Source organism: Canis lupus, chromosome 16 (assembly GCF_048164855.1).
Source record: "Canis lupus baileyi chromosome 16, mCanLup2.hap1, whole genome shotgun sequence".
Taxonomy (NCBI): Eukaryota; Metazoa; Chordata; class Mammalia; order Carnivora; family Canidae; genus Canis; species Canis lupus.
The window spans coordinates 12522038-12542145 of NC_132853.1; the positions used below are offsets into that span (position 1 = coordinate 12522038).

General features: G+C 63.0%; 2 protein-coding genes across 2 annotated transcripts; one reads left to right on the forward strand and one right to left on the reverse strand.

Annotated features, from left to right (window-relative positions):
* The first annotated feature begins 137 nt into the window (after nucleotides 1–137).
* Nucleotides 138–11836, forward strand: LOC140606027 (endoplasmic reticulum mannosyl-oligosaccharide 1,2-alpha-mannosidase-like). Its single transcript, XM_072778819.1, has 13 exons — nucleotides 138–393; nucleotides 717–825; nucleotides 1477–1592; nucleotides 3182–3336; nucleotides 3623–3732; nucleotides 5012–5197; nucleotides 5880–6028; nucleotides 6416–6604; nucleotides 8259–8449; nucleotides 9219–9339; nucleotides 9860–10057; nucleotides 10141–10272; nucleotides 10974–11836. Exons 1-13 carry the CDS (start codon nucleotides 280–282, stop codon nucleotides 11184–11186), a joined length of 1983 nt encoding a protein of 660 aa, XP_072634920.1. The 5' UTR covers nucleotides 138–279; the 3' UTR covers nucleotides 11187–11836.
* Nucleotides 11837–12524: 688 nt separating this feature from the next.
* On the reverse strand, nucleotides 12525–16215 carry DPP7 (dipeptidyl peptidase 7). The gene is made up of 13 exons (XM_072778821.1): nucleotides 15990–16215; nucleotides 15790–15903; nucleotides 15570–15709; nucleotides 15321–15484; nucleotides 15015–15150; nucleotides 14848–14929; nucleotides 14573–14739; nucleotides 14343–14403; nucleotides 13908–14026; nucleotides 13654–13810; nucleotides 13501–13565; nucleotides 12918–12988; nucleotides 12525–12806 (listed from the first exon to the last, which is right to left on the reverse strand). Exons 1-13 carry the CDS (start codon nucleotides 16198–16200, stop codon nucleotides 12671–12673), a joined length of 1623 nt encoding a protein of 540 aa, XP_072634922.1. The 5' UTR covers nucleotides 16201–16215; the 3' UTR covers nucleotides 12525–12670.
* Nucleotides 16216–20108: the final 3893 nt, after the last annotated feature.

Below are 20108 nucleotides of genomic sequence, written 5' to 3' on the forward strand. Positions count from 1 at the left end.
TGCGCAGGCGCGCGCGGGCGAGCGCCGAGGCCGTGAGGTCACGGCGCAGGTGCGGCCGTGCGCCGACGCCGTGGGACGTAAACACGCGCGCGCAGGCGCAGTGGGGGTGGGAGGGCGCGGCGCAGGCGCATTGGCGGCGCACGCGATGGGCGGGGTGTGGACGCCGCTGCGATGGCTGCCCACAGGTGTCGGACCAGCGGAGCCCCCGGCCCCTCTCAGAGCCCGGCCTCCTGACGCCGCTAGGGGGCGGGGCCCCCCCGGGCCGCCTCCGCCGCTGTCATGTATCCGCCGCTGCCGCCGCCGGCGCCGCATCGGGACTTCATCTCGGTGACGCTGAGCCTCGGCCAGAGCTACGACGGAAGCAAAAGCTGGCGGCGGCGCTCGTGCTGGAGGGTGAGGGTCCGGGCCGGGGTCGCGGGGTCCCGGGGTCGCCGACCCGCAGCCGTCTTTGGGGCCGGAGCTCGGCGGGTCAGGAGCTCGGCCTGTGCGCCGCGGTCTCGGGCTCGGGGCGTCCACACCTCGCGTCCGGGCAGTCGGCGGGGTCCCTTCGGCCGCGGCCGGGCGGTAGGCGGGGCTCCTGCGCGCGGCTCTCCCGGCGTCCCTGTCCGTGCCGAGAGGGCCCCTGCTCCGGCCGCGGGAACGAACTGGCCGCAGCGGACCGGGGTCCCGGTGCTGTTGTTTCCGGTCACAAGCCTCCTTCCCCGTGCCTGCCTTAGAAATGGAAGCAGCTGTCGAGGTTGCAGCGGAACGTGATACTCTTCTCGCTCACGTTCCTGATGCTCTGTGGCTTCCTGTCCTACATCAGCGTGGCTGACCAGTGGACAGGTACCAGCTGCACCATCCCTGAGGGCGGGGCGGGCCACGGGTGGGCGAGAAGTCCAGGCAACCAGGAGCGGGAGCACTGTCAGCCGTGGGGCTAGACGGGGATGTGAGTTCCGTTTGTCCATGGCAGCTTCCTCAGCATCTGCTGTCTGTACCCGCGTTCCCTCCCCTCTGTCTCTCAGAGAAATGGAGGTCCTATGGTCCCAAGCTCTGCTGGGACCCCCCTCCCCAACTTCCTCCCCGTGTTACCGTTTCTGGAAAGGCCCCGGGCAGAGTCCTGGTGAGCCTGCAGGGGATCCTGCTGTATTTCTCCGTGAGGTGCTGAGGGGCAGCAAGGAAGGCTGAGGAGGCGCTGCAGGCGGCTCAGGCCTGTGGCCTGCCTGCTACCATTTGTACTCCCTGAGAGGGAGGAGGTTAAGACGCCCTGCTCGTCGGGCGTGGGTTGGGGTTAAGGACCACAACTGCTAGCGCTTGGAGAAAAGTTGGGTTCCCTCTGGCCGTTCTGGGATTCACTTGAATGACCTTCCTCAGGTCTCGGCACGTCCTTTCCTAAGGGATCACGGCTGCTGCGATGTCGTGCTCTACGACCCACTTTGAATCTCCACTAGGCTGTGTGGCCAGTGGCAAAACGCTTGTTTTTATTCTCTTGTTCAGCCGTGGACGGCAGGTCAGCGGAAGAGCAGAAAACGAGACCAGCAGATCCACCCGTCTTGCCAGCTCCTCAGAAAGCAGATGCACATCCAGAAAACATGCAGGGGGCCTTACCTCAGGTACTGTAGCTGAACTACATGTGCGCTTGGAACCGAGGTGTAACTGGGGTCTGTCCGCAGGGGTTTCCAACAGATGGGGAGAATTTTCTGTCTCACCGCGGGGTTGATGTTTGAAGCTCATGCTCCTCGTTCTGGGCCGGCAGGATGATGCTTGGGGCGGGAAAGGGGAATACTCTTTCCCTTGTTCCTCTCGTACCAGAGCCTCTGGTAGCTGGTGAGCAAAACAGACCCATTCCCCTCGCGAGGAGCTACGGGCTGGCGGGGCAGGCAGGCGGCTCGTGGTATACATCCTGCGAGGGAGAGGGCTGTGGCCACCGTGAGGGATGAGGCTGGCGCCAGTGCCCCAGTCACGGGAGCCCCAGTGAGGGTGGCACACTGAATCGATGACTGGGGCTGAGACTCTGCTGGTTCTGGCTGGACTCAGGAGAGCAGGGCTTGAGTTGAACAAAAGTGCCCAAGGCCGGGGAGGTGGGCTTGCTCAGGGAGCTGAAGCGTCAGAACATCTGGACGGGACAGGGGGGCTGGGATTGGTCCAGGCCGGGCCCTATGGGCGGGGCTGCCCGGGTGAGCAGCAGGACGCAGCTCTCCAAAGTGTCATAACCTGGAAATTGTATGTAAAAAAGCGGGTCTTCTCCCTTGTAGAGCCAGCAGGTGTTTTTTTCACTTCTTCTGGTCGTTCTTTTACATATGGGCTCTCTCGTAATTGTAACGAAAGTGGAGCCGTCCTGGCACGTTTCCCCACCGAACGACATGTTCCCAGAGCTGTTTTGGGAGGTCAGTGATCCAGTGCGTGGTGTCCACCAGGGGCCTGGACGGTAAGGCCCCTGGTCCAGACCTCGGGACACGGAGCTCCTCATGGAGGCCGCTTGGACTTCGTCTGTTGCTCAGGCTCCAGCACTGGTTCCCCACACCTGGGTCAGCCTGGGTGGTTTGCTTCAGCCGGACCCCTTTCTCTTGGCCACGGGGTTCCTGGCTCTATGTTGTTTGCGTCTATACAACGGGAACAGCGTCACGGATTCTGTGGATGCCAAGAAGCAGGGATTTTGTCCGATTCCCAAGTGGGCCTCCTTGCTGTCCTCTGGAGGCGGCGCCTCATCCAGCCCTGTGTTGAGGACCAGCTGTTCCCGGGCCCCTGCACTCCATCCGTGACCCGGCGCCTTCCCCCACTGCACCGTTCCCGAGGATGAGGTGCAAGAGTCCTGGGGCGCTGGACCGCGACGGTGTTCTCTCTGGTTCCGTCCACAGACACGTGGTCCTGACCCTTTCTTGCTACTTTTTAGGATCCGTGACAGCCTGGCAACATCCCGGACCTGGAGTTTAACCAGCCGTCTAGGGCTGCACCAGCCCGTTGGCATGGTCTCCGTCTCAGTTGGTCGGGGCCAGGAGATCACACGTCAGGATCTCCTGGCCAAAGCTGCGAGTGGTGATGGAACACAGAGGGAGTTTCCTCCGGGGCTGTGTGCTTCTAGCCAGTTCACACGCTCCGTGGGGGTGGGCCTGACAGGGAGAGCGTCCCGGGCGGGGAAGGAACAGCACGCAGCTCGTAGGCAACTGAACTATTTTCACGGGTGACTTATATTTTTATCTAGAAGCCTCAGAGGCATTTCCGACGGGGACCACCCAACCTGCATCTTAGAGCCCCCGGTAAAGACTCCGAGGACCCGAGGCAGGGAGACACCAAGCGGAGGGATGAGGCGGTGGGCGATGCTCATCAGGAGGAAAGCACGCAGAGAACGGTGGTCAGGTACGAGGAGCACCATGCGGGGGGCTGCGTGTGCAGAAACGCTGAGGCCGCTGTATTTGGTGGTTTCTGAAAACCAGAGAAGGAGAATGAGCGTGATGCTTAAGTATATTGTCCTTTCAGAGCAGGCAGGATAGAAGGCGGGGGTGGGGGGGCTCAGGCTGGGAGGGGGGGCCCTGCCTGGAGCGGAGGGCGGCAAGGCACTGGCCAGGGCTGGGCAGTGGGACCTTGGGGCGTTGGCAGTCTTCGCCCTCCAGCTGGCTGGTGGCTCTTCCTTCTGTCCCTGAAGCTGGAGGGGAGCGGTGATTGAGCCGCAGCCCGGCACCGAACTTCCTTCGAGGAAGGCAGAGGCCCCCGCCAGGCCTTCCTCCCAGGCCCCCAGGATTCAGAACCCAGCAGGTAAGTCCCCACCTGCACCCCGTTGGGTCTCACCTGGACGCTGTGACGGAGAGGGTACGTGGACACCCGGATGAGCGTGCAGTACGTGTGCTGGAGTGCCTGCCGTCCCTCCGAGTGCTGGTCACCCTCAGACCCTCAGGCAGGCCACAGCTCTCGTTAGGGCCTTGGAGAGGACACGGGGCTCCTCAGTAGCCCGTTGACTGGGCCCCGACTGTCGCTGGAGCCACGGGCCGCCGGGTGGGCAGGAGGCTCGTTTCCAGCCTGCACCCGTGCCACGGCGGGGCCTGGGGGATGTGGAGATGCGGTCGCCCCTCAGCGTCTCCATCCAGGCCCATTGGGTCCCAGCAGCTGTGCGGGGCCCTGCGTGGTCACACCAGTAGTCGAGGGACTTCTGGGCGCTGGCACTCTGTGAGCCCCAGGTGGCCTGCCTGCTTCGGTCCTCACGGCATTCTCTGAGGTCATCTGTTGGTGGTGTCCCTGCCCCGCGGACCGGAGAACTGAGGTTAGGCCAGTGACGGCCCAGACCACGGCCTCATGCAGCGGGTCCTTGGGTGCTTGCGCCAGGCCAGCTGAGTCTGGGGCCCAGGCAGTGACCCTCTGGACCCGGCTGCCATGGCCTCCGTAGGAGGGGGCGGGGGGACACGTGGCCCAGGCATGTGGGGGAGACACAGCGATCGTGGGGCTCTGCAGACGGATGCCAAGGTTACGTCTGTCCGCCCAGATGGGCCTCAGACCCGTGGGAAGAGCACGTGCAGTGACGCCATCGACATGCACGGTCTCGTCTACCTGGTGACTGTGTGACTCGGTCCTGTCCTCCTACGTGTGGAGGGCAGTCGCAGGTCCCCCAGAAAGGCTCCAGGGGGGCCCCAGGTGTGTCTGCTCCACGGGACTTCCTGTTTGCAAATACACGTGCCCGGGGCTGACAGGGCGCGAAAGGGGCCCTTTGAAGCTGAGGCGCCCTGTGCAGGTTACCCGCAGCCAGCTCACGGGGTACCCCTGAAGCCACGGGATCCTGTGCAGGTGCTGGGCCACCTCCTTGGGGGTCTCCGCTCGCTGCGTGTTCCCTGCAGTCCCAGAGGGTGGAGGCGACAGGCCCAGGCCAGGTGGTTGAGACCTTGCCACCTTGGCGAGGTCCAGCTGTGAGGGTCCGACCTTCGGCGCCGTCCACTGCTGCCCTGTAGCCCTGGACGGTGCCCCCCGGCCCTGTTCCTTGTGGGGCTGCAGAAGGGTCTGTCTAACCCTGACCGCGCTGGTTCTGTGACCTGCTCTCTCTCTCTAGCCTCCCCAAACGAGCGTCAGAGAGCTGTGATTGACGCCTTCCGCCACGCGTGGGCCGGATACCGCAAATTCGCCTGGGGCCATGATGAGCTGAAACCTGTGTCCAGGTCCTTCAGTGAGTGGTTTGGCCTGGGCCTGACCCTGATTGACGCTCTGGACACCATGTGGATTTTGGGTCTGAAAAAAGGTATCCGCTCCTTCCCCAACACACAGCCCCGATTCTCCTCGGGTGACACTCGGGCGGGCAGAAGGGAGGGTGAACGGTGCCCGGATGGGGGAAACGCTGCTGTTTCCTTCTGGCGTGCTCTCCTTCTCGTGGGTGACAGGAGTGGACTTGCCGTGCACAGGCAGCTGCTTTGCTGTTTGACGTCAGGCCCCCGAGGACCCACAGGGCAGCCCCCCCCCCCCCAGCAAGTTCCAGCCAGTGCTTCCGCGGTGTCCAGAAGGGGCTCTGTGGCGGGAGGTGACCCGTGACCCGAGAGGCCATCAGCACCGGGGTCTCTGCCTCACGCACATCCTCCTGGAGCCACACGGATCGGGTGGTCGTGGGATCACCAGCCTAGGTTATCTCTGAGCCGATCTCAGGAAGTCCAGTTAAGTCATCCAAGGAGGCAACGCCTCCTGTGAGGTGACCCCACGGCCTCGGATGCCACGATCTTTCATGACGACTGCCTGAGCGCCCGAGTGCATGCCGGCTCGTCTTATCTGTGTCCTGGGGGGTGTGAGGGCTCCTGCCCAGCCCGCAGGCCATGACACGCAAACCTGTGGGAGAGAGAGAGAGATGGGAGGAAGCACAGAGCCCCGAGGGAGAGGCCCCGGGGCACGAGGCCGGCAACGGGCTCCCCTACCCTCGCTGTTTCACGTCTCAGAGTTTGAAGAGGCCAGGAAGTGGGTGTCGAAGAAGCTACGGTTTCAGAAAGATGTGGACGTCAACCTGTTTGAGAGCACAATCCGGATCCTTGGTGGGCTTCTGAGCGCCTACCACCTGTCGGGGGACGAGCTCTTCCTGAGGAAGGCTGTGAGTGTCTCAGCCCGGGCCGGCTCGCGCTGCGGGGAGAGGAGTCCCAGCGAGTGAGCAAACAGTTGTTTCTCGGCTCGAGGGATTGGGGGGCGTGGGGGGGTCCGTTCCCAGATCTCCCACCCCTGATCCGGTGGGGCCTCCTTTGCGCACGTGCGCACGAGCTGGCCTAGCGCTGCCTGTATCACCGCGACCTGCAGGGAATTCCTCTCGGAGCTCTGCGGGGCCAGCTCCGATTTGCGGCCATGGTGCGTCGAGGCCGGGTGAAGCTGGCAGGTCCCACGTCCCCATAACTGGGCAGACTCAGGGCCAGGGTGGCGTCATGGGACGGAGGCAAGGCCGCCGGGCAGCAGGGAGCCTTGACGCCTCGCCATGTTGTTGTGTCAGGAAGATTTTGGGAATCGGCTCATGCCTGCGTTCCAGACGCCTTCCAAGATCCCGTACTCCGACGTCAACATCGGCACTGGGGCCGCCCACCCGCCCCGCTGGACCTCGGACAGCACGGTGGCCGAGGTCACGAGCATTCAGCTGGAGTTCCGGGAGCTCTCGCGCCTCACGGGAAGTAAGAAGTTTCAGGTAGGCATGGGCCCGGCGGGTGCAGGGGGCGAGGGCTGGGGTGCACCCTGACCCCGGGTCGCGGTGACACCAACCTCCCGTGTCCTCTGTCGGTCCCTGTTTGCTCTCAGTGGATCCCTCTTCCTCCCTGATGACGGATGCTGGGGCGTCGAGGCATCACCCGGGCCCCCGTCCTCAGGGTCCCCCCCTGCCGGCCTCCCACGTGCCGCAGTGGCATGCGGACAGCGGGGGTGTTGGGGGGAGGGTGCCAGTACCCCTGGGGTCGGCTGGGCTAGGTGGCTCTGTGCTGTGTGGCCTCTGGGCCTGGTGGTGGTTTTTGGACTCCCCGCCTGGCTGTCAGCATCTTTGTCAGGCAGTCCTCGTCCCTCCGCGCTCCTCCTGGGCAGCTTCTGCACTCGGCACGCTGTGCCGTTCGTTCTCCTCTTTCTCTTGAGACACTGAGATGTGGGTCACGTGCTAAGAATGCGAGGCTCTCCACGTGCAGCCATACCGCATTCCTCGGGCACAGCGGTTGCCACGTTCTGAGTCCCGAACGACGTCCCCCCTGAGAGGTGATCCATCGCCCGTGACGCACCCTCCTGCCCTCTGGGGCCTGGGACCACAGAGCGAGCCGTGTGCGTGTGGGTGGCTCTCCGTTTTTCATCCGGCGTGGGCGAGGTCCTGCAGCACAGGCCTCCCGCGTCTGGCCCTTTTAGCGCGCGCGACGTTGTCATCTGCGTGGAAAGCATTTCCGGACACGTCTGTGTCGTGGCACGTGTGCAGGTCGCCCCTGTCCGTGGCCCAGCAGCACCCCATCTTGTGGACGGATCCCGTGATGTCCTGTGCAGGCGCTCGTCGGCGGGGGGCGCCGGGTCATCTCCGACGGGGGCGGGGACATGGGGGGTGAGGGCCGTGCTCCCGTGACCATCGTAGCGGGCGCGTCAGGGTGCCTCGCGCTCGATGCGGTTTCCGTAACCATGACTTGCGGCATTTCCAATGCGGGCCGCCCCAGGTGTTTGTGTCCTTGGGGGATGGGTGGTGTGCGGGCCCCTCCGCCTTGAGAGGATCTATGAGTCAGCGTGGGCGTCTGTGTGGGGTAGAGGCCAGGCTGCCGGTCTTCGTGCGGGGTCCTGAGCGTGGTGACAAAATGCGCACAGAGCTGTGGAGCCTGGTTGCGGGGAGCCACCTGGGATGACGAGCGAGCTGAGAGGAGCTGAGGCCGTTGGGTCTTGTGGCCGCTCAGGAGTCACCGGGTGGACGCATGGCAAGCCCGGGCGCAGAAGCAGACACGCCTGCCTTCTCTCCAGCGAGTGGGAGAAGACGGCCATGCCTGGGCCGGAGGTGGTGTGGACGGGGCTGTGGTCTCGAGGCACAGCCCCCTGCGGCTGAGCTCAGTCCTATCACCGGGCCTGTGGCCCCTGCCCAGGCATCGAGGCAGTCGTGCGTGAACAGACGGGCCCAGCGCTGTGGGGCCCGCCCGGGCGGGTCTCAGAAACCCCCCTGCCCAGGGCATCCAGGCTGAGGGCGCCATGGCCGGGATCATGGCCTGCTCTCTGCTCCGCAGGGCCCAGCGGGTCAGTCCTGGCGGGGGGTGAGGGGACGAGCCCACGGAGCCCCTCTGTGCCACGGGCCACCCGCTCTCTCGCTCACCCCGCTCCCCCCTCGTCTGCCCCAGGAGGCTGCGGAGGAGGTGACGCGGCATGTCCACTCCCTGTCGGGCAAGAAGGACGGGCTGGTGCCCATGTTCATCAATACGCACAGCGGCCTCTTCACGCACATGGGCGTGTTCACTCTGGGAGCCAGGGCCGACAGCTACTACGAGTACCTGCTGAAGCAGTGGATCCAGGGTGGAAAGCAGGAGACGCAGTGAGGCCGGTTTTTGCTGCCTTGGGGTGGGGTCCCCACGCCCCCTGATCCCCGGTCCTTGGCCAGGCAGCCACAGCCATGCCGGCCCAGCCTCGGCCCCCCTCGGGAACGTGTTTCTTCCAACCATGGCCTTTGTGCCGAGGATGAGGAGGAGGGGGCCTGGGGCCTGGCCTGGCCTGGCCGAACAGGCATCCTTGGGGTGTGGAGACCTCCCCCTGCGCACATGCTCCCCAGCCGCAGGTGGCCAGGTTCCCCTGGGCCACCCGGCGCTTACTGTTCTGACGCTCAGAACGCACGCTTACCCGGAGAGCGATGCGGTCGCTACTGCATCGTGCATTGTATGGCACGGGGGAGAGAACTGGATGTTCCTGAGGTCTCGAGCCTAGGGGTGACAGCGACCCCTGACCCCTGGGGGGCAGCTGCGGGCTGACCCCTGCGGGCAGAGACGAGGGCATCCCGGCACAGAGAGCCGTGGTGGGCATGTGGGTCCTGGGGCCCTGCTGAGGCTGGTCTTGGGGGGCCCCTCGGGGGGGGGGCGTCAAGAGGAACGCTCCCGTCCAGGGGAGCGGAGGGCCGAGCCCTGTGCCCCACGCCGCCGACGGCCACGAGCCTCGGCTTGCGCTGGCCTGATGCCACCCCAGACGGGGCCAGGCGTCTGGGCCACTAGCATGCACGTGGCACCGCACGGCCACGTGCCCGATCGCGGGGCGGGGAAGTGGGGGCCATGCGCCTGCCTGGCGTGCGCTGAGGGGGCCCCCTGTCTGCTCAGGTTGCTAGAAGACTACCTGGAAGCCATCGAGGGAATCAGAAGGCACCTGCTGCGCAGGTCTGAGCCCAGAAAGCTCACCTTCGTGGGGGAGCTGGCCCACGGCCGCTTCAGCGCCAAGATGGTGAGCACGTGGGTGACCCGGGGTGGGTGGGGGGCCTTGGACTCCCATCGGACGGCTTTGTGAGTCAGGACATTGCAGAGAGCGGTGGCAGCCCAGCCGTGGAGCGGGAGTTCTCCCGGTTCGGGTCTGCTTGTGTCAGGTCCAGGCAGGGCTGCGTGGCCCGGACCCGTTCCCGTGACGACAGCAGGGCGCAGTCACAGGGGCACTGAGGTCCGCAGTGGGCACCAGGGCCCTCCCCGTGCCTCTCCGTGTCCCCTCTGCCCTGGGGTCACTGCTGGTCTCCTACTATGGGTCCCGCTGAAGCCCGGGGGTGTCTGGGGTCGGGGTCGGTCCAGGGGAGCCAGCCGCTACCTCCCCCCTCCCCCGCTCCCCCCGCTCACGTGGAGCGCCAGATGCTGGGCCCACGGGGAGTCCCTTGCCTGTGTGGAACCGAGGCAGCGCCAGCCCTGTTGTCGGCGCCATGCCCCCTGCGCTGTGCGGCCACAGACTCCGCAGTGGTGAGGACCTGCTCTGATTTCAGGACCACCTGGTATGCTTCCTGCCAGGGACGCTGGCTCTGGGCGCCCACCACGGCCTGCCCGCCGACCACATGGAGCTGGCCCGGGCGCTCATGGACACCTGCTACCAGATGAACCGTCAGATGGAGACGGGGCTGAGCCCCGAAATCGTGCACTTCAACCTGTACCCCCAGAACGACCACAAAGACGTGCAAGTCAAGGTGAGCAGGGCCGGGGTGTGGGGGCGCCTGGGGGCCTGGCCTGAGCTCAGCCCGCATTCCCCTCCGCCCCCCCGCCCCCACAGCCGGCCGACAGGCACAACCTGCTGCGGCCCGAGACGGTGGAGAGCCTGTTCTACTTGTACCGCCTCACGGGGGACCGCAAGTACCAGGACTGGGGCTGGGAAATTCTGCAGAGCTTCAACACGTACACGCGGGTGAGCTGCCTGCCGGCCATCTGGCCCAGAGCGGCTGGGACTGGGAGGGCAGGCACCGTGACCTCGGGAGTTCAGGGCACGTGGGACCCAGGGTCTCGGGGGCTGGGGCGTCCCGAGGGGCTTGCTTGTGTGGGGAGGGCGCCTGCGGCGGCCTGGTATGCACGGGGCGCATCCTCCCCGGATATTCCGTGTGGCCTGGGCGGCCCTCCTCCACCCCGGGATGGGCTCGGGGGCCCTGCTCCCCAGATGGCACTGGGACCGTGGCGCCTCTCGTCCTGCCATCGGGGCCATGGCTCAGACACGGTCATGCCCTGTCCAGGGCCCACCACCTGCCCTGCAGAGCCAAAGCTTGTCCTTTGCCCTGTGGTGTGGAAGGCGGTGGGTTCTGGGCTCCTCGGGTGCCCTTGGGGCCTTGGGAGGCGGCACTTGCCATCGGGTCACTCGAGAGGAGCTGGCATCTCCGAGGGGGTGTCTGGAGGCCCCATGGCCAACTGGCTCCGCTGAGGGGGGCCAGTTCCCTGGTGGACCTTGGGGTCCCCCACCCCGACCCTGCCCTGGCCCGCGTAGGGCACACTGCGGTGAGGCAGGGAGACTTGGGGTGGGGTTCCTCTGGTTGCCGGGGCCTCACCCCCGGGCCGAGGCTGGCACGGGGAGCTGCCTGTGCCTGCAGCCTTGACGCCATGGTCTTGCCTCTTGCGCAGGTCCCCTCGGGTGGCTACTCCTCCATCAGCAACGTCCAGGATCCCCTCAATCCCCAGCCCAGGGACAAGATGGAGAGCTTTTTTCTGGGGGAGACGCTTAAGTACCTGTATCTGCTCTTCTCTGATGACCCAGACCTGCTCAGCCTGGACACCTATGTGTTCAACACGGAGGCTCACCCCTTGCCCATCTGGGCCCCGCCTAGGGAGGTGTGATGCCCCTGTGGGCCTTGCCTAGGGTTCTCATTTGTCTGGTTTTTGTGGAACCTGTTCAGCACATCCCTGGTCATGTTTTGGTCCAGTGTCCTGGGTCTTGGCCCTTTTGTCCACCTAGCTGGAGCCTGTGGCCCAGGCCAGGCTGAGGACAGAACCCAGCATTCCTTAGCTGCAGTGTCTCAGGGCCTGAGGTGGTCAGGGCTGTTGGCTTCTCGTCCTGGCGGCTTCTCGTCACAGCTGTGTTCTAGGGTCTTCGCCATTCAGCCCGTCCACCAGGGAGTCTCCTGCTTCCCGAAGAAACTGGAATCATGATGTACATTCCTGGTACCCACACGTCTTTCCGTCCGTCGGTGCCCAGCCCTGTGTCCACATCCCTGCATCTTTGGGGCTGTTCTGGGTAGCCCCGTCCTGTTCAGAGACAAGAGCTAAAGGGATGTCCCGACGTGGGGCTCAGCCTGGAGTCTCAGAGCTTGCTTGTGTGCTGGCCCGAGGGTCTTGGGGCACCTGCGGGCTGTGGTGTTTACACATTGGACTCAGGGATCCTCTCCCGGCCCTGCAGGGGCCGGGAGTGGGAGGGGGGTGGTTCCTTCTGCTCCTGGACCACCCCAGAGAATGGACTTTCCAGGCAGCATAAAGGTAGATTGCTATGACGGTCATGTGTGGAGACTCTGTGTTTCCTCAGCTGTGATGGGGGGCATCTAGGCCCCCGTCCGGGCCGCACTAGGTGTCCACTGGGGTCAGGAATCCCCTGGGGCGGGCAGGCCGCGCACCCTGGAGGGAGTGCCTGCCTTCCTGTGAGGGTTTCCGCACCCTGGGCCCCATCTCTGCAGGTGGGGGTGCCCATCCTCAGTGGAGCCTGCCACTTCACCTGAGCCCTGACATGGGTCACTCCTTAGACACTCCTCGGCTGCCAGGGGGTACCAGGTGGTCTCCAAGCTAGGCCCCGCTCTTTCTCGTGTGACACCCCTGAGCAGCCCATTGCCTTTGTCATGTCTAGAAGACATGCTTCTCCGAGTTGCTAGGGCTTCTCCAGCTGGTGGACACTGCCCATGCGGAGGCCAGGGCTCCCTGTGTCCTGCACAGAGGTTCCTGGAACAGGATGCAGGGCTGTCTCCAGGTGGGCTAGCCCCGTCTCCCTCCTGGCCACCCTTTTGCATCCATGGGCATGGCAGCTGTGACAGGATGGGAAGGTGCCCGCCATGGAGGTGGGGCATCAGCAGCACGTCCTCTCCACGCCCTACCCCAGAGGCACCACTGGGGTAGCCAATAGAGGGCCACATCCGCCAGTGGGGCTGCCCATGGGGTACCCTGCGCCCTCCGGAGCCCTGAGACTGCACACAGATTGGAGGCTCTGTTTATTAGATGTATGGCTGTGCACAGTGCGCTCACCGTGTCTGCTCCCTCAACCCTCTTGGCCACAGCCGCTCACCCCCAGAACCTTCTGAGATGCTCCCCAAGTGCTCTCTGTCGCGGGGGGGCACCCCTCAGCCCCTGAGGCCTCTGCGCTGGCCCCGCCGCAGCCACTGCTCACGTCTGGCTGCTTCCACCCACTCGCCGATGAGCCTGGCCTCAAACCTGCGAGCCTCCCTGACGGATGCGGGGTCTTCTGGGTGAGATGCTCTAAGGAACAGGCAGGGGGGCTTCAGCTAGGCAGTGGGCCCCAGCCTCACTGCACCCCACAAGCAGCCACTGGTCCCGCCCCACACAGCACTCCTCCAGGCAGTACCGCACCTGAGGTCCAGGTGATGGGCTCCCCCCTGGATGGTAATGGCGAGGACCGTCGCGCTCAGGTTACTCCGGATCTGTGGGAAGACATTCGGTCCACTGCCCCCCTGCCTGCCGTTCCCTTGTCCGCCCTGCAGGGCTGGCCCACTGCAGAGGCAGAGACTCCCATGTGAGTCCGTGGCCTGAGTGGCCTCCTTAGAAAGGACGGGAGGTTACAGGACCACATGTCCGGTCACACCAATTAGGGGAAGGGGTGCAGGGTGGGGGGGCGGTTCAGCTCAGATTGAGACCTTGGGGCCATGAGCAGCATAGGGCTCTGGGCTCAGTGGGTGGTCTGCTCAGTCTCCCTCTCCCTCCACCCCTACCCAAAATTGAGGAAGAACCATTAAAGGGAGGAGGAAATTGGAGTTAGAAGGAAAGTGAAGGCCGCACAGAAGCTAGGTGTGGAGGCTGGCCGACAGCAGGGAGTGCCCCCTCACCTCCCCCACCCCCCCAACCCCGTGCACCAAGGCTTGCCCCGCCCCTAGCCCTGCCCCCCCTGCCAGGATGCCCCGGCCAGGCCTGGGGGCAGCCTCAGGCCATGACTCACCCCACCCCCTGCCCAGGGGTCCAGGTCCCCGTTGGAGAAGAGGATGTTGCTGGCACCTCTGAGGTCTAAAAGGGACAGCGCAGGTGTGAGCGGTGAGTGGATTGCGGAGCAGAGTCGGGACGGAGGGAAGGATGCCGCCCCCTCAAGCCTCACCGTCCCCCCCGAAGCTGGTCTGCAGCCAGTCCCTCCGAGGCCACACGCCCCACGTGTCCAGGCAGTACTGCTGGCGGAGGGCGTCAGTGAATGGCAGCTCGGGGAAGAGGTCTGTCACATTGTTGCTGGAAAAGGTCAGGTTGATCTCGGTGCAGGCCTGGGGGATGCACCGCACGTGGGTCAGGCCGGTGGGGTGGGCGACCCCATCCCGCACCTTAGACCCAGGCGGTCCTGGGCAGCGAGCACCCCCTTACCTGGTAATCCCAGGCTTTGGCATTGGGGCCTGAGCCGCAGCCCGTAGGGTCTGCACAGGCCTGGTACTGCAGGTAGATGTCATAGCAGGGCACGGTGCCCGAGGAGTTGTACACCAGACCTGGGGGACAGGGGTGTGGGACCCGCAGCCTGGACGCCCACCTCGCCCCCTCAGAGGGCTCCCGCATGCCCAGGGAGGAGTGGGGTTCCTGGGGTCTGGCCTCTGAGGGTAGCTAGGGGACCCACTTGACATACCCCTCCCAGCAGGGCAGGCTGGCTTCCCTCCCTGGACCTCTGCGAGAACCTGTGGACAGAGCCCCCCAAGGCCGGGTAGGGACTGCATGGGGCGTTGTTGCTGCTCACCTCATGTGGGCCTCGCCCCCAAACCCTGTCCACCCCCCACGTGGCACCAGGCCCAGGGCTGAGGGCACACGCACCTGCCAGTGCTCTTAGCCCCTTGATGCTCTGGCTCTCACTCAGCAGCCGGTCACAGCCGACCTAGGGATGCCACCAAAGACCCTCACTCGGCCTGCTGCCCCTCCCAGTGTGCCCTTCCCTGGTCCCAGGCCCCAAGTGGCTGTGAGGCTCTTGGGCTGCTCAGCACCGGCTGGCCCAGGGCCCTCCCCAGGTCCCAGCATCTCCTTATGCCCAGGGGTGGGCGTCTTGCCTTGACTGGGTTGGCAGGAAGGTGCGCAATGAAGTGGGTGGGGTATGGGTAGTCCATCATGGCCAGCACAGTGAAGGCGTTCCGGGCAAACCCAAAGAGCTGGGTCAGGTCCTTCCGGCTGGACAGGGGCTGGCAGGTGCCAAACTCCCGGCTGACCACGTCACAGGCTGCCAGGAGACGGCGAGACAACAGTCTCCTGAGGCTGCTGGCAGGCATGGGGTGGGGGACTTGGGGCGGGGGGAGAGGTGGTCGCAGGCGCCAGGGGGGCTCCTCACCTCCCTGAAAGCACAAGTCCTGGATCTGCTGGAATGCGTCCCGCACACCCTGGGCACACTTGGGACTCTGGCCCTCAAAGTCCTGGGGAGAGGAGGGCAGTGGTGCCGCTGCTGCTGCCACCACTGCCGCAGCCTGACCCACCCCAAGCCCCAGGCCCCTAACTCACCGCTGAGACGTCCCGAAAGAACTGGTAGGAGTCACCGAGGCCGGCCACAGCCACCACAGGCGCACTGGCTGCGAGTGCCCCGGCCACGAGATGGGGGTACTTGATCCTCATGTAGGCGCTCAGCATCCCCCCGTAGCTGGGTGGGGATACAGGGTGGGTGGGGGGGACACAGCCTCCTTGGGACCCTTCCTCCCTGCTCAGAGCTCATGGTGCCCCCAGGAGGACCTTCTAGATCCCATGGAAATCCTGGCCTTAGGGCCAGGTAAGCGTTTGTAGCTGCAGAGAGTGAGCTGGGCAAGGACCCACCTGCCACCAAAGGCAATGGCAGGGCTGTCCTGTGCCCCGAGGTCCCGCCGCAGCGCGAGGAGCAGCCTTGCGAAGTCGGCCAGGGCCTGTTCCACTGTCAGCAGCTCCGTGTACCCGCGCCGTGTGGACTGCTCCCCAAATGGGAGTGACTTGCCGTAGTAGCGCTGCAGGAGAGCAGCAGAGGGCTGAGCCCAGGCCACCCACGCCGTGGGCCCCTGACCCCCTCACCCCCCCCCCCATGGTACCCACGTGCTCTGCGAAGATGACCAGGGCCTCTTGCTGTGCCGCCAGCTCCAGGATGAATCCCGAGTTGTTGGCGAAGGACCACACATTCCCCTCATTGCCCGTGTAGAAGAATATGGGCCCCTTGCCCCTTTTCCAGAACTTCTCTGTCCGGCGGAGGCAGGAAGCAGCGGGTTAGGGGCCGGGGCAGGACTCCAGGGTCCCGGGACCCCCAGTGCAACCTCACCTGACACCAGGAACCGCTGCTGGAAGGTCTTGTTGCCAAACCTCTCGAAGTTGAAATGGTCCAGAAGCTGCTCAAAGTAGCCCTCCCAAAAGTGGCTCTCCACACCCCTGTGGGCTGCAGGGGTGCATGCGGTGCTCAGCACAGGGGGCCCAAGCAGGCAGGGCGGGGGGTGGGGGCGACGCCTGTGGGCCCACACTCACCCCCAGTCTCCAGGCTGTGCAGCGCCAGCACCAGCAGCAGGGTCAGGGCCCTGGGCAGGGTTGGCCGGGGCTGGGCGCCCATCTCCGCTCGCGGCTGTGGGGTGCGGTCACATGATGGGCGCACCACCCTCACGTGACAGCCTGGGCAGGGCCTTCCTTCCGGGCCCCAAGGTTCCTGCACCCACTGGGTCGCCACGGAGACTGTCGCCATAGGGACGGGGACGCAGGAAGCCGCAGTGGCTCCAAGCCCTGGTGCTGGGATTGGGAATGTGTGCGCGGCCACTTGCCCCGGCCCTCCAGGGCCCCTGCGGAGGCCCTAGCGCCTGGCCACATGGAGAGCCCAGGAAGCGGGACGGTCCCTGCTGTCCCCAGGCTGCTCCTTCTGCCATTAGGACCCCCAGGCCCCTGCCAGCCTCCGGGCCACACAGCAGCGCCCCAGGCGGAGGGATCCCTTGAGCCCTGAGTGGGGGGCTTGGGAAGACGGGGCAGCGGGGGGGGAGGGGCCTCGGACAGGAGGCCAGCAGCCTTATCCACACGACGGGAAGGGGCAGAGGCCTTGTGGCCACAGCAGTGGTGTGCCGGGGGCGGGGGGTGCGCAGCGCAGGGGTATGGCTGCTGAGACTCTGCGGCATGGCAGGGGGAGAGGCACCTGGCCATGGCCCCCTCTGCCTACTGCCATCACTGCCCCTCCATCAGATGCGCCCCAGGAGGAGCCACCTGTTCCCCAACATTCCAGGCCTGGGCTCAGGTGAGGGACCAGAGCAGCTGAGCCACCCTGCCCCAGCTTCACAGAGAAGGGGAATTGCCTGTTCCGACCCCCAGACTATCCCCAGCAAAGCCTCCAGTGTCCCTGGGGCCCCCCACCTGGTGTGGGACAGGCCCGGGCGGGGTCCTGCCCTCGCTGCAGCCTGGGAACCCAGGACCCCAGGATGGAGCTGGGCTGAGGCAGGGGACTGGCCACAGGGGGACATGGCCACCCCGCACACTGTCCCAGGACGGTAACTGCGGCAACCAGCATGTGGACAATGACCGTCCATCATCTCACATCACCACATGGGTGTGGTCACCCCATGGTCACCAAGTGCCACACCACAATCACTCCACAGTCTCTGCCCCCATCCCATGCCCTTGTGTCCCTCCCCTCCTGTCCCTCCTCCCATGTCCTCTTGTCAATGCCCTTATTCCTGTGTTCCTGTGTCCCCATCCCTGTGGCCCTGTGGCCCCACATCCCCCTGTCCCTCTGTCCCTGTGCCCCTGTGTCCTCGTCCCTGTGTCTCTGTCCCTGTGTCCCTGTGTCCCTCATGTCCCCGTGTCCCTATCCCTGTGTGCCCACCGTGTCCCCGTGTCTCTAGTCCTATCTGCCCACCCTTGTGCCCCCGTCCCCGTCTCTGTGTCCCCGTCCCCTGTCCCAGTCCCTGTGTCCCCGTCCCCTGTCCCAGTCCCTGTGTCCCCATCCCCTGTCCCAGTCCCTGTGTCCCTGTGTCCCCCTGTCAGGTCCCTATGTGCTTACCTTCTTGTTCCCGTCCCTGTGTTCCCGTGTCGCCATCCTGTCTCTGTGTCCCCAAGCTCCCATGTCCCCGTCTCCCTGTGTCCCTGTTCCTGTGTCCTCGTACCCGCACCCAGGGCTGCCTGTCCTGTGTTGAGTAGAGCGCTGCCCTTGCGGGGTCTTCAGGGCCTGTGCAGGGTAGAGGCCAGGACAAGCCCTGAGGGCTCACAGCTCCTCCCCCGTGCCGGGGGGACAGCCTCTCCTCCAGCTGCTCCTACTGTCCTCTCAGCTCAGGAGCCCTGACCCTGACGGCCCGAGCGCAGACGCACCATGTCCTCTCCGAACCCTCCCCGCAGCTCCTCCGTGCGGGGGGCAGCACCGGGAAGGCCCAGAGAGGCGAATTTTGACTCCCTCTGCCCGTCCTGCCCACTGGGCAGCCCAGAGCACGCGGGTACGTCTGGGCGTCCAGAAGCCACCCTCCAAGCTGCACAGGGGGCCAATGACGTTGGGGCCACAGCTGGGTCCTGATCCCCCTCCACGGCCCACAGATTTGGGGAGCCAGCCCCTCCCAGCCACCTGCTCTGCCCCCTTAGTCCTCAGAGCTACAAGGAACGGGGCGGAGCTGGGAGGCAGGAGACCCACGTGGGTGCGTGTGCTGTTTGGAAGTCGGCCCCATGAGCAAGTATGTGTGTCACACACACTATGACGTGCCCTCCACCATTATCCAAGGTGCCTTTACTTGTCGTTAAGCATTAGTTTTTTGTTGTTGCGTTTTAGAAATTAAAGAAAAATGTATCTAAATTCTTTATCAGATACGTAAGTTACATTTTCTCCCTTTCTGTGGGTGGTTTTTTCCATTGTTGATCTTGCCTTTTATGCACAGTTTTTTTTACTAAGTCCAACTAGTTTGGTGCTTGTATTGCTAAGAACCCACTGTCAGACCCAATGCTTGAAGATTTGACCCTGGGTTATTTCTCGGAGTTCTGTTTTTAGCTCTTTGTTTTTTAAATAATTTTTATTTATTTATGATAGTCACAGAGAGAGAGAGAGAGAGGCAGAGACACAGGCAGAGGGAGAAGCAGGCTCCATGCACCGGGAGCCCGACGTGGGATTCGATCCCGGGTCTCCAGGATCGCGCCCTGGGCCAAAGGCAGGCGACAAACCGCTGAGCCACCCAGGGATCCCTGTTTTTAGCTCTTTGAGTCATTGATCAATTTCTAGTTAATATTTTGTATGTGGTGTGAGTAGAGGTCCAACTTCATTCTGTGCATTTCAAAATCCACCTTCCCATCATCATTTGCTGAAGACAAAGTTCTTTTTCTCCTTTGCAAAAACTCAGTTGCCACATATGTTGATTTCTGGACTCTCCCTTCACTTAAGCCAGCGTCACACAGTTCTGAATACTGCACCTTTGTAGTAAGTTTTTATATTGGGCAGTATGTGTCCTCCAACTTTGTTCTTTTTCAAGAATATTTTGGCTATTTGGGGCTTCTTGCAATTCCATATGAATCTGAGGATTGACTTTTCCATCTCAGCAAAAAAGGCTGTTGGAATTTTAAGAGGGGTTGCACTGAATTTGTAGACTATTTCGTCTAGTATTGACATCTTAAAATTAAGTATTCCTATCCATGAACAAAAGGTATCTTTCCACTTATTTAGGTCTCCTTTACTTTCTTTTAGCAGTGTTTTCTAGTTTTCACGGTTCAGGTACAGCACTTCCTTGGTTAAATTTATCCCTATTTATTATTTTAGGTGTTCCTTTTAGGGTTTTGTTTTTTTAGGTAAACTCTACACCCAACATGGGGCTCAAACTTACGACCCAGAGATCAAGAGTCGCATGCTCTGACTAAACCAGCCAGGTGCCCCAGTTCCATGTTATTTTAAATAATATAAATTTATTTTTATTATTTAAAATAATTATTCTAATATTTTTTAATTTAAAATTTAAAACTGTTCCCTGCAGGTGTAAAGGTACATAACATTTTGTTTTTTTAATATATATATATATTTTTAAGACTTTATTTATTTATTCATAGAGACGCAGAGAGAGGGGCAGAGGCACAGGCAGAGGGAGAAGCAGGCTCCATGCAGAGAGCCTGACGTGGGACTTGATCCCACAACTCCAGGATCATGCCCTGGGCTGCAGGTGGCGCTAAACCACTGCGCCACCAGGGCTGCCCGGTACATAACATTTTGATTGCTGACCTAATGCCTTGCAATTTTCCTGAATTTATTGGCTCTAGTAGTGTTCTTATGAATCCTTCTGGATTTTTCTATACACAGGATCGTATCACAAGCAAATAGTTATACTCCTTCCTTTCCAATTCAAATGCCCTTTCTTTCTAGCAATGGTGAGAGCAGGTATCCTTTCAGCTTTGTCTTTCACTATCGAGTATGAGGTCGGCTGTGGGTTCTTCGTAAATGTCCTTCATCGTGGTGAGGAAATCTTCTATCCACAGTTTCCTGTTTCTACTGTTGGCTTTTATCAATTGCAGTGATCATGTAGGTTTCCCATTTCACTCTACTAATACAGTCTACTTCATTGATTGTTCCTTTTTCCTCCGGAAGTCAGCGTCATTCCATAAGCACGATGCCCCGGAGGTCCACACAAGTCGTTGTACCAACAGATCATC

Bases quoted from the DNA above. Each gene is read 5' to 3' on its own strand.
- DPP7 (XM_072778821.1), bottom strand. From the start codon at position 16,200: ATGGCGACAGTCTCCGTGGCGACCCAGTGGGTGCAGGAACCTTGGGGC. The intron at 15,710-15,789 runs GTGAGGTTGCAC...TCCGCCGGACAG, and splicing joins GCAGCGGTTCCTGGTGTCAG to AGAAGTTCTGGAAAAGGGGC. The intron at 14,740-14,847 runs GTGAGGAGCCCC...GTCTCCTGGCAG, and splicing joins GGACTTGTGCTTTCAGGGAG to CCTGTGACGTGGTCAGCCGG.
- LOC140606027 (XM_072778819.1), top strand. From the start codon at position 280: ATGTATCCGCCGCTGCCGCCGCCGGCGCCGCATCGGGACTTCATCTCG. The intron at 3,733-5,011 runs GTAAGTCCCCAC...CTCTCTCTCTAG, and splicing joins CAGGATTCAGAACCCAGCAG to CCTCCCCAAACGAGCGTCAG. The intron at 6,605-8,258 runs GTAGGCATGGGC...CGTCTGCCCCAG, and splicing joins CGGGAAGTAAGAAGTTTCAG to GAGGCTGCGGAGGAGGTGAC.